Raw genomic sequence first — 11,924 nt, 5'->3', positions numbered from 1 at the left:
ATTATGATATTTCAAAAGAAAACGGTAATTGTTATCGTAATTTTTATCACGGTTTATCATTATACCGGTAATCGTTACATCCCTATCTGTGAAGAGAGAAGGTAGGAGCTGTTGTTTACTCAAACAACCAGCAAACAAAAAGCTGCGACAGCTAACGCCACAAGAACCTCCCTGTGTGACCGTGTGTACTGCTGTTTGTCTCCACTCATTTATTTGCCTTTTTGTTCTCATTCGCTCAATCCTCCATCCCTCCATCTTAGAAGTTCACCTCTGTCATGGTTGACTATCATGAGAATCTCCATCCCCAAACACACACACACACACACACACACACACACACACACACACACACACACACAGATACATACACGCACCCACACAAACATTTCACCTACATAATCTCTTTCATTTCTCAGTCTCTCTCTCTCTCTCTCTCTCTTCTTACCATCTCTTACACATTTTAGCCTTCAAACTTTTGACCAGTCCTTTTCTCCTCTTCCTCTTCTCCTCCTCTTCCTCATATTCTCCTTCCTCTTTTTATCTTCCTCTTCTTCTTCTCCTCCTCCTCCTCTCCCTTCCCATAATCCTCCCTTTCCATAAACCATTTCCATAAATCATTTCATTTCTCTAGTACTTCCTTCTTTCTCTTCCATCCCCCCTTTCTCCCATTCCATCCATTCATCCATCCATCCATCTCCATACCCCACCTCTCCCTCCATCTCTCCACCTCTCCCTCCATCTCTCTACCCCTCCCTCCATCTCTCTACCCCTCCCTCCATCTCTCCACCTCTCCCTCCATCTCTCTACCCCTCCCTCCAACTCTCCACCTCTCCCTCCATTTCTCCACCTCTTCCTCCATCTCTCTACCCCTCCTCCATCCCTCCATCTCACCTGTTGTTGGCTCTGCTCCTCCAGGTTCAGTTTGACCTCCAGGGACTGCCGTGCCTCCAGGAAGGCCTTGCGATGCTTACGGTCGGCCATGTAATACGACATCACCCCCACACAGATGGCACATAGGTAGATCACTACATTAGCCAGGAGCTGCAGTAAAAAATAATATATATGTACAGTATACACAAACAAACAAACAGTGACAGCTATGAGATTATTCTTAGCTTTTTATGTATTTTTACACTATTGACCTTTCATAATGTGGCATTCATTTCTGAAACTCTAACCAAGCGAAGGGTTTCTAAAAACACTTTTGTTGACAGTGTGAAATCCACACAATCAAATGACAGGGAAGTGCCTGCGTTAAAGCGGGAACTCTGCTGAGGCAAACGCTGAAAGTATTGTTTGTTTGAGTAGGCCTACAAAAGACCCGACTGAGGCCAACTGCTCTCTCTGTGAGCATACCAGCGATCCCTCATCAAATAAAGGCAAACTAGATGTACCGCAGAGCGGTACAAAATATGACCGCCGCCCAGTCCAGCACATTTTTTCCACAAAAAGAAATCACGCTGAAAGGCCTATATGATTCTAACTGTCTCACTAAATTGCATTATCCACACTCAATTCTCACTGGTATATGCTAGACAACAAGTACCAAAACATGATTAGTTCATAGATTTCACATGTAAAATTCATTTTATACAACCCCACCTCCATCTTGCCTGTTTATAATTCTGAGAAATTCTTGATTGTTTGTGTTATGTTTATGTTATATGTGTGTGTGTGTGGGTTGGGTTGACATGGCCCCTTGAGATCAACATACAAAAAAAATGGTCCTCCTAAACCCCACGGTTTTCGAGATATTCACAGAGAACTGTGTCTGCCCTACCCTCCTTTCGGGGGGTCCAGTCCAGCGGGGGGGCTACAGATCAAAACGAAAAATGACGGTTCCATGCTATCCATGTGGGGGTACATGCCCACCAAGTTTCGTGTACCCCGGTCTTTCAGTGTCCCGGGAATCCTTGTTGGTGTACGTCACTAAATGTACACATAAATTATTTTATTGTAAGGCCCCCCATGAACGAAAGTACACAAAACTTGGCATGCATTCGGAGGGTGTCATAATGATCCTACACTTTTAATTTTGTGCAGTTTTGACCTTGTCAGCCAGAGATATTGTGATGAAAACACCAAATTTTTTGCTTTTTAATTTTTAACTAGGTGGCGCTATACATGAAATAAGTGGTAATGGGATGGGTTGACATGCCCCCTTAAGACCAACATACATAAAAAAGATGGACCTCCTAGGCCCTACGGTTCTCGAGATATTCACAGAAAACTGTCTCCGGCCACCTACAGGCCAGTTGGTGTATAGTAACATAAATTAATTTATTGTGTGGCCCCCCATGAACGGAATTCCACAAAACTTGGCGTGCATACAGAGGGTGTCATAATGATCATACACTTCCAATTTCGTGCAGTTTTGACTATGTTAGGTCACAGATACCTTCAATTACAACATCTCATTTTTACTTTTTTGTGTTTAACTAGGTGGCGCTATACATGAAATGAGTGGTTATGGAATGGGTTGACATGGCCCCTTGAGATCAACATACAAAAAAAATGGTCCTCCTAAACCCCACGGTTTTCGAGATATTCACAGAAAACTGTGTCTGCCCTACCCTCCTTTCGGGGGGTCCAGTCAAGTGGGGGGGTTACAGATCAAAACGAAAAACGATGGTTCCATGCTATCCATGTGGGGTTACATGCCCACCAAGTTTCGTGTACCCCGGTCTTTCAGTGTCCCGGGACTCATTGACGGAAATTTGGGCATGCGAAAAAGAAAAGAAAAAAAAGAAAAAAAAAATCTGACTAAACCTATATGACCGCCGCTTCGCTGCGCGGCGGTCATAATAACCACTACACTAATATACTGACTGACTTTTTTGTTTTATTTTATTTTTCCTTTATTTAACCAGGGGGGTCATATTGAGACTATAGTCTCTTTTTTCAAATGGTCACTGGCCAAGAAAGGCAACACTGGAAGTAAAAATAGAGAAACCTCATCTACAAAAGACAAACAATGGACTTGCTTCCATGTGCTGTGGAACTTCAAATAACAAAGATACAAAACACAATTTGTCTGCCCCCTCATCATACAATGATTTATACTAAAATCACCATACTTTATTTTTGTCTTGTTTGGGTGAACTTGATTCTAAAATGCAAATACTAATTAGATTGTTGTTTGCTATGTTTTTAAAGAAATTGATGTTACATTGTGTTGCATAGAACATGGATGACCCAAAGGCTTCATAGCTTCTGGTTTCATAAACAGTAACAGGATACAGTTGCATGCTTACTACTGCACACGCCTCTTGGAGAGTCTCATCATGCTGTAGTTATGTAAAAATGTGAAATACAATCCCTGACACAGGCAAATTCAAATGTTTCCAGAGAAAGTAAGTGGTAACCCCCTACACTATGAAAACAGACAGGTGTATGTGGTTTGCTGTGCAACTGTGAAAGTTCTGGCCTCTCTGTCCAGTGCATCGCCTGGTTATTTTTCAGCGAGCTGGAGTATTCTCATTTTCTGTTTTCTGTGCCAGCGCATCGCTAAGGAATACACCAACTACTAAACACACACACACACACACACACACACACACACACACACACACACAAACACAAACACAAACACACACACACACACACACACACACACAGCTGCTGTGTGGGAAACCTAAGGACCTGAGTCCTCTGCCTTGGACTGGATGTTGTTACTCTCAAAGCTGAAAGTTCCTTTCCCTTCATAGGAATCCCACTGAGGACCAAACCCCAGTTCTACCTGCTGGGCAATGACCTCTTCAGACATATCATGGACACGTTCTAACTGCTAAGTTCAGTTCAATCTAAGTGGACCTGAATCCTCTGCTACAGACTGAATGTTGTTACTTTTTAAAGCCTACCTGCATTTAGTTCCTAATCAAGACCTCCACTCACGCAGTTCTGGTCAGTTCAAATGCTTTGTCACTGTAATAACATTTCGATCGTGGTGGAATCGAAGTGGGGAAAGGGCACTTTAGCCTCTTAGCGGGTATACCCTCAGGAAATTAAATTGACGCCATATCAAGAACCAGAGGAAGCTGGACGATGGTGATGGGGTGGGCTGTATGGTTAATATTGACCTCTCAAAATCCATGCCCAGTCCAGGTCTTTCACAGTGCTATCGTCAACTAGACAATGTCAAATATCATAGTCCTCTGGCAAAACTAAGTTGTGTGCTGGAATTACATAATGTGCACATGACATCAAAAGGTTCACTGTGTTCTTCATAAACTACCTCTAGCTAAATCTTACCGTCTCTGCTCTGAAAACAATCCTTAGTGTGTACAAAGTGTAATTAAAACATAGTTTAGGGTCAGAAAAAGAGATACGTCTTCAACACTACACAACAATAAAAATGACAGCAACATGACCAGTACACTGAGTGAGAATTATTTGCTTACTTAAAATGATCCCCATCACAGCCAGTTGGTAGAGGACCATGATGTATGATTGTGAATAAACAACCAGGATACTGTCAGCAATATCAGTCAAATAGCGACCCAAAACACAACAGCAATTATCCCCCTAATCTCACCACAACACTCACACACCCCTAAGAGTCCCCCTGGCTTTCACAGCCTCTCACACTTACCTGGTCCTTGGATAGTTTGTTCTCTCTCTCTGTCTCTCTCTCTCTCTCTCTCTCTCTCTCTCTCTCTCTCTCTCTCTCTCTCTCTCTCTCTCTCTCTCTCTCTCACACACACACACACTGCACCTCATTTTACCTGTGAGCTACTGTAATAGGTTCAAACTTCACACCCTCTCTCCCTCTCCTTCGACAAGATCTGTTCACATGTGTGGATGCGTTTACAGACACCAAGCTGAAGCCTAAAAGTGTATTGATATTTGGCAGATATTCTTTCTCAGTAAAGTAACAATAAAGTAAAATAAAAAGCAAGAAAAAAAAAAAAAACAGAATTCAGAATAATCAGAATGTTTACACTTCCCAATGTGAATATGCATAGAGGGAACACACGTTACTAAAATGTTAATATTTCCGGATCCACACACTTCCCTTGTCTGCACATTAAGCACGGTCCTTTCCTAAAACCCAGTCAGAGTTTGTGCTCATGACTAACTCCATATGGCAATAGATGACTCTGCTTCATCTGGAGGTGCATGGCTGACACACTAGTGTAGTCTTCCAACTAAGGAGCATTGCTAGTCACATATCCATTATTACTTATTCCTAGTCACATAATCACTAAGCCTTCAGTGAGATAGAGGCCTTGAGCTAAATGATCATGTGTTTCACATCATACACCCTACATTACAAAGAACCTTTTGTTTTATGTGATTTCAGTTAGCTGACAACCTGATCTTTCTCATCACCATTACTTCCTGGTCTCTTAACAGACTTAGGCTGGGTTGCACCAACAAGGATTAGGTTTTAACCTGGATTAAATCAAGGGTTATCCATTAATCCAGCTACACCAAACTTTAAACCTAGTTTAAAGGTAATCAGGTTTACAATTAAACCATCCTTTTAATCTTGGTTTAAATGTTCACATAAAGCTGGATTTATTTAAAAATGTCTTCTTTAAACTCAGATTTAAATTTCAGTTAAGGATTCATTTTAAACCTCCTTCTGAGGTGGTTTACATTTCTGAAATGGCTGCATATATTAGATGGATTAAAGAAAATTGAGTCCAAAGGAAAATAAGATACTGTCTCAACCCTATGGAGTTTTATGATGATGAGGAATTTTCAAGGCAGTACCGATTCAACAAGGAATTTGTAATAAGATAAATAAATACAAAAATCATGTATGCAATTAAAAATGGCAGTGACCTGATTATCTTTAAACTATGTTTAATGGATAAACTTTGATTTAATCCAGGTTCAAACTCAATCCTTGGCACAACCCGGTCAAGGTTTTAATCACAGTTTAAGGTTTTAATCATGGATTTGTTAAACCATGCTTAAAATGAATTGGTGCAACAGATCTCAAATTTAATGTAAACCTAGATTAGGAACTACCAATCCTTGATTAGGCCTAAACCAAGATTAATTTAATCCTTGTTGGTGCAACCCACCCTTAGAGGTTTTTCCACCCACAAACACGCCTCAAACTCCTTCCACCAATGTCTTAAGATTTCAAATATCTTGAAACACACACACACACACAAACAACTATCCCACAGTAATACTCAAGTACCTCTTCCCCACCTTCAGCGATCTCCTCCATTACCCAGGGCCAGATGTACGTACATTTGCGAACGTAGCGTTATCAGCGCCATGGACACACCGCAGATTGCGAACGCTGTCAGACCCAAGTTTCCATCGTATTTAACAATCGTTCAATCCTTAGTGTAAACTGCGCCTTTCTCTGCCCTTCTCCGCCCATAAACGCAATTTACGAACGTCCACAACTGAATGGCAGCGCCTACAAGCGCAGTTGAATGAAGTTAACTGATGACAACATTAAAAAGAATCAAACGTTTAGCTATCATGAAATAATACCATACATGATAAGATGTCAACAAGCAGGGAGATAATGAAGATCAGTAGTTCTACTCAAACTACTTGTGCACGTAGGCTATGGAAGATTGGTCAAATCTAGCAAGTAGGAAAGTTTAAGTGAATGACGTGAAAGTGAAAGTAAGACATGCGAAAGGCCAACGAAAATTAAGGTTGCTTTTGGTAGTACAAATACTTTCACCACAAAAACTGGTGTTCTAAATAGCGATTCTGTTGTCTTTGAAAGGTTCTCTTATTGACGCATTGAACTGCAATGTGGATTAACACCTGCTTTTACAAGGCGGAAGTATTTAGGCGCAGAATAGACATGCGCTTTCAGGAGCAGTCTTTGTACATACCGCGGAATACATAACTAGGCGCTCTTTACTCTTCCCCTCCCATCTTTTTACGCTAAACTCCCACTTTCCCCTGGATCCTCCCATGAATGCATATGCATGACATGACAATCGCAATCTGCCACTTTCAGCTCCCGCGACAGGCAGTTTGCGCTTTTTTTGCGCTTTTACATCATTGCGGCCTGTTTGTACATACCTCGCAATGATTTTACACGCACATTGCAAAACAAATACGCCCGAAATGGGCGCAAAAGCGTTAGTACATCTGGCCCCCAGTTCCTTACTTCCTTTCCCTTCCTAATCCTCTTAACTGGTCCTTCTCCTCCTCTCCCTACTCCAGTGGTTCTCAAACTGGGGGTCGGCAAAAATATTGGAGGGGTCGCGAAATGATTTGCAAAATGGTCTGGATTAAAGACATTTTTGTAAAGGTTTTTAGCCAAAGCCTGCCATTGACATAATGCCTTTGATGTTGACATAGCCTACCTATGAGAGAAGACATTTTCTGCCTGTGCTTCCAATGCCCATCTCACAACATTTCGAAACCAAACTCCGCCGGTTAGAGAGAAGGGGGTCACAAGACTTGGCCCATGTTTTTTTTTTTGGGTAGTTCTTAAACAAAAAGTTTAAGAACTACTGCCCTACTCGAACACTCTCACCACCTCTCTTCAAATCCCACCACGGTATTTTGACCCCCCCCCCCCTTTCTTATCTGCTGTCTTTAACTAGTGACAACATAGTGCATGGTGGTAGTGGTGATGGGGAGGTGGGTATGGTTGTGAATTATATACATGGTTTACATGAGTGTGTACATCGCCCTGCTTTGCTTTGTACACTTGTGCATCTGCACCATCTGTCTACAACCCCCACTGCAAACCACCTCAACCTGCCGCTCATGACTTCTGTCCTTCTAACCCCAACTCTCCCTTCATAAAGGCATCTCACTGTGGAGCTCTACCAAACCCTACCTGCTGATTGTCATCCAAGATCTACCATAAACTAATCATGAACTGCACACCTTCGGTCTTGCTTCGGCACCAAGTACATCTCATGAAAATCAGTGTAATGTAATGAAATGCCTTTAATTAGCTGAATGCGACAAGACAGACTCAAGGATGCCATATAGGACAGTCAGAAAACAGAGAAGCGGAGAAGGATTGAGAAAAGACCTCCACCCCCCACCCGCACAGCTCACCTGTCGTCCGAGCTCTCCCCCCTGGATGTCCTCCTGCTGCTGCTGTGCTATGGTAACACCCAGCACGAGTGTGTGGACGCCGCAGGACACGGCGGTGACCAGCACGATGGGCGTGAGGCGCATGGGCAGTGTCAGGAAGCTGGAGAAGCTGAAGAAGGCCTGCCAGCCCACCGTGTCGCTGGCCTGGTGGAAGCGAGCAAAGTTCAGGCCCAGGTAGCAGAAGATCTGGGCGGCGATGAGCACCCAGAGGGCATAGGGCACCAGGCGCCGGGAGACGCGCTCGGGCAGCAACCCGAAGCGGCACAGCAGGCAGAGAGCCACGTCGGCCACCAGCCCCACCGTCGCCACGGCGATGGAGGCCAGCTTGTCCACGTTGTAGACTACGGCGCACATGACGATTACGTAGCAGTCGAAGAAGGCGGCGAAGGCCACCAGCACGAGCAGCGTGTCGTGCCGCTGCCGCCGGAAGTAGGTCTGATAGAGGTTCTCCAGCGACTCAGGGGCAAAGGTCAACCGCATGAAACGTGGCAGGCACAGGCAGCAGCCCGAGCTGCGCACCGTCACCTCGTGTGTCCTGCCCACTGCCTGGCCCGGGTCCGAGGGCAGAGTCACAGAGCAGTCGGCGGAGTACGCCGAGTACTCCGGCTCAGAGAAGGCCCGGTTCCGAGGCATTGCGGCGACCCGATTCCTGTTCTTCGTCTTCCTCTGAAGTCAAAGTCAATGTATGTAAACCCACCTGCTGCCGTGCAAGTGGATTTTACACCTTGTGCTTGTGGGTCGGCTCTTTACAAACACATTGTGCTGGCCTGTCCACATCATACCTTCCTGAGAATGTACTGGATCCAGTGAATCTTTTGATTGTCAAGCCTATCATTCTAAAATGGATCTTAATTACATATTTTGATTCATTTTAGAACCGGTGTAACGCTAGTACTGTCCATCAACGTTGCACAGTGATGCAGCGTGGCTGGTGTTTCAGTACTTAAAATACCTTTTCATGAGACCCGTTTAACAGGTTGTGAGCGGAGGAGATCTAGGACGCATTCATGGTGTCTAATAAATATCCAATCTGGTCACAAACGAGAACTGAATACTCTAAATGGTGGCAATTCTAAGACGTTCAAAAACGCATAAAACGCAGCCAAAGTAAAAAAAAAGCCGCCGGTAAAAAACCTATACTTCATGAAACAGCGTTGTTTACACTGTCATCTCTATCACACCGCCTCCAATCCACTGAGGTCGCCACCATCGCACACTCGGGGTTTCCATGGTGAATCCCTCACATATGAAGGAAGACATTGCCATTTAATGGATGTTGCTCTTAAGAGTATGACACCTCACGTAAGAGGAAAAATAGATGTGCTTGCACACCACAACAACCAGTCTACACCCGTGACAAAAAGATAGAAGAATGTATAGAAGAATGTGCACCAAATTAACTACACCCTTTTTTCCAGTGCAAGAGTTGCATGGGATTGTATGAATCAATGTATTTACCCTTTCATCCCTTGAGTAAACTATTGATCTTGCCTTCTTTTGACGCTTTCAGTCGCGCTATGCTGCCATCAGATTTTCTCCGACAGTAGCACTGACAGGAAATACATGTTGCGCGCTCTATCGCCAGTATATATTGAAATAAATAAATAAATAGCCTGATAAATAAAATCCAGTGTAGGCTAGCTATAATGACGTGCAAAATAATAAAAAAGAAAATACATCCACAACACACGCACACTCTTTGATTAATTGAAAGGTACGCAGCTATCTGACAAGTTTGTTAACGGCCAGCATTACAGCATTGCAAACATCTGTCGCGTGTCCCTTGACCACATGAACAGCTGCCGCCTAATGACCAGATCTGCCGTCGTCTCAGTGGCTGTAGGTCTCATTTGAAACCATGTGTCGGTAAGCGGTAAGCCTAAAGACCATTACATTACACCGATAAATGTTGTTGATGTACTTGCCTGTTTACGTCATATCACTTTACCACGGGTAATATACAAAATGGAAACCCTGAAGTTGTACATCTGATTTTAGCATTCATTCACCCGTGCTCCTCTCCATGGTTCTTAAAACCAATCATCAGTGATCAACATGAAGGAGAGTAAAATCCTTGCGCATACAGGACGGCCATACAGCATCCCAGCCAGCCAGTCTTGATATCTAGCCCTCGGTCTGCTCCACGATGTCTCCCTCACTTCAAGGTTCAGAAGTCAGTTATGCCAGCAGACATGAAGCGCCGCCGTCCTCTTCACACACAAGGCGAACTATCACATGCGTAAACCGCAGTTAAACGCAGTATCCTATCAAACAGCGCATTCCTGGCTTTCTTCCGTGATTCCTTCCTGTTTAAACAACAGTCGCTCTTCCCTTTTCACCCCACCTTCTCACTTTCTGGCCAACACAAGCCCGTCCCCTCACCCCTCCTCTCGGCGCCACCTTTCTTTTCGCAGTCCCGAACTGAGTCGGCGTGAGAAACAATTAACACACAAATTACTTTTATACTTTTACTATGAACTCTGGATAGCAGCCACTTATTGGCCACAATTATTCATACGCATTTTCAAATTAGTTTAAAGGGGTTATGCCAAATTACCCTTTGATGAGAAAAATCCAACCCTTAAGTGAAAATAATGTATATATATATAAAAAAAAACTTTACAAAATCGTTTGCCATTATTGGCACCCCACTATGCATTTAATATATTGTACAAGCTCCTTTTTCCACTTGATTTGATCCTATAACGTTTCACAAGCCTGGGAAATACAGAGCAGGAATTTGTGCATTCTTTGCAGAATCTCTCCAAATCGTACAGATAAGGTACACTTTCCTCTTTACCACTGGTTTCAGCACTTAAAATCTCCAGACACTTGTTGATAAAAACCTGTTTGTTTATGTCTGTGTTTAAGGCTCTTAGCAGATGCTTTTTTATGAAAACAACTTTATATTTGAACCAAACACCAAACAAAACACACCAGAGAGATCTCACTTCTGCTCCCACAGAAATTCCACAAACTGTTTTGATTTGTTATGGTTTGGGGAAGATGCTTAATCCACTTTGTTTCCTGTTCACAGAGCCATGGCTGTTTGTTTATACTCAGATAATGGACAGCTTACATGGCAGAAAAGGTGGTGTCTTGTGTATTTTCTGTAATCTTGGTGACCCCAAGATGGTACTTTTTGCTTCAATGTAAATACCCTGCTTTGTTTTTGCTCCACTCTAAATGCATATTCCGATCTTACTCAGTGCTACTCTGATTGATGTTGTCTTGGCCCCCAACAAAAGTTTACACTCATTATCATCTGAAAATAGACCCTATAGGTTGTTATTAGACCAGAGTTGTACCAATAATTGTAGCAAATAGGTTGATGCGGTTAGGGTTGTTATTTTATTAATAAAGTTACTTGAAAGGAAGCTTAAGAGTCAGAAAGTTATGAAAGAAAGGTTTTCACATCTGTTCAGTGTGAGATACAAATTCACTAAAATGTGACTTTTTTTTACCTTTTCAACTCATTTTAAACCATTGATGCCAATAATTGTGGAGGGCACTGTAAGAGAACAAGCTTCTCCTCTGACCACTGGCTTGCACAATATGTTTCATGGACAGTGTGTCTGACATTAATGTTTGCATTTCAAATTTGGTATTTGTGTGTGTGACATGTGTGTGTGTGTGTGTGTGTGTGTGTGTGTGTGTGTGTGTGTGTGACACATGAGTGAGGGTGTGACACCAAAGAACTTTCCCTCTGTTGCACGCACGCTATTTGTTTATCCAGCACCGGCTTTGCAAATAACGATGTCCACAGACAAGGTAGAATATTTTGCATGAGTACGATATATTGCGACATCTGGCAAACTTACATAGTGCGGTTATAGCCGATAGAGGGCCGCGAAGCGAATGCAGAATTGCTGTTCACG

The 11,924-nt window shown here is 43.1% G+C and overlaps 1 protein-coding gene across 1 annotated transcript in view; it reads right to left on the bottom strand.

Annotated features, from left to right (window-relative positions):
* Positions 1–10,413, bottom strand: part of adcy3a (adenylate cyclase 3a) — a 37,824-nt gene extending 27,411 nt beyond the window's left edge. The window contains exons 1-2 of the mRNA XM_042106950.1: positions 8,008–10,413; positions 892–1,041 (exon numbers count right to left, since the gene is read on the bottom strand). Coding sequence (XP_041962884.1) covers positions 892–1,041; positions 8,008–8,679 — 822 coding nt within the window. The 5' untranslated portion in view covers positions 8,680–10,413. The remainder of the gene's footprint in view (positions 1–891; positions 1,042–8,007) is intronic.
* Between the last annotated feature and the right edge of the window lie 1,511 nt (positions 10,414–11,924).

The sequence above is a fragment of the Alosa sapidissima genome, chromosome 10 (assembly GCF_018492685.1).
Source record: "Alosa sapidissima isolate fAloSap1 chromosome 10, fAloSap1.pri, whole genome shotgun sequence".
Classification (NCBI taxonomy): domain Eukaryota; kingdom Metazoa; phylum Chordata; class Actinopteri; order Clupeiformes; family Clupeidae; genus Alosa; species Alosa sapidissima.
This window is presented reverse-complemented; position numbering and strand designations above follow the sequence as displayed.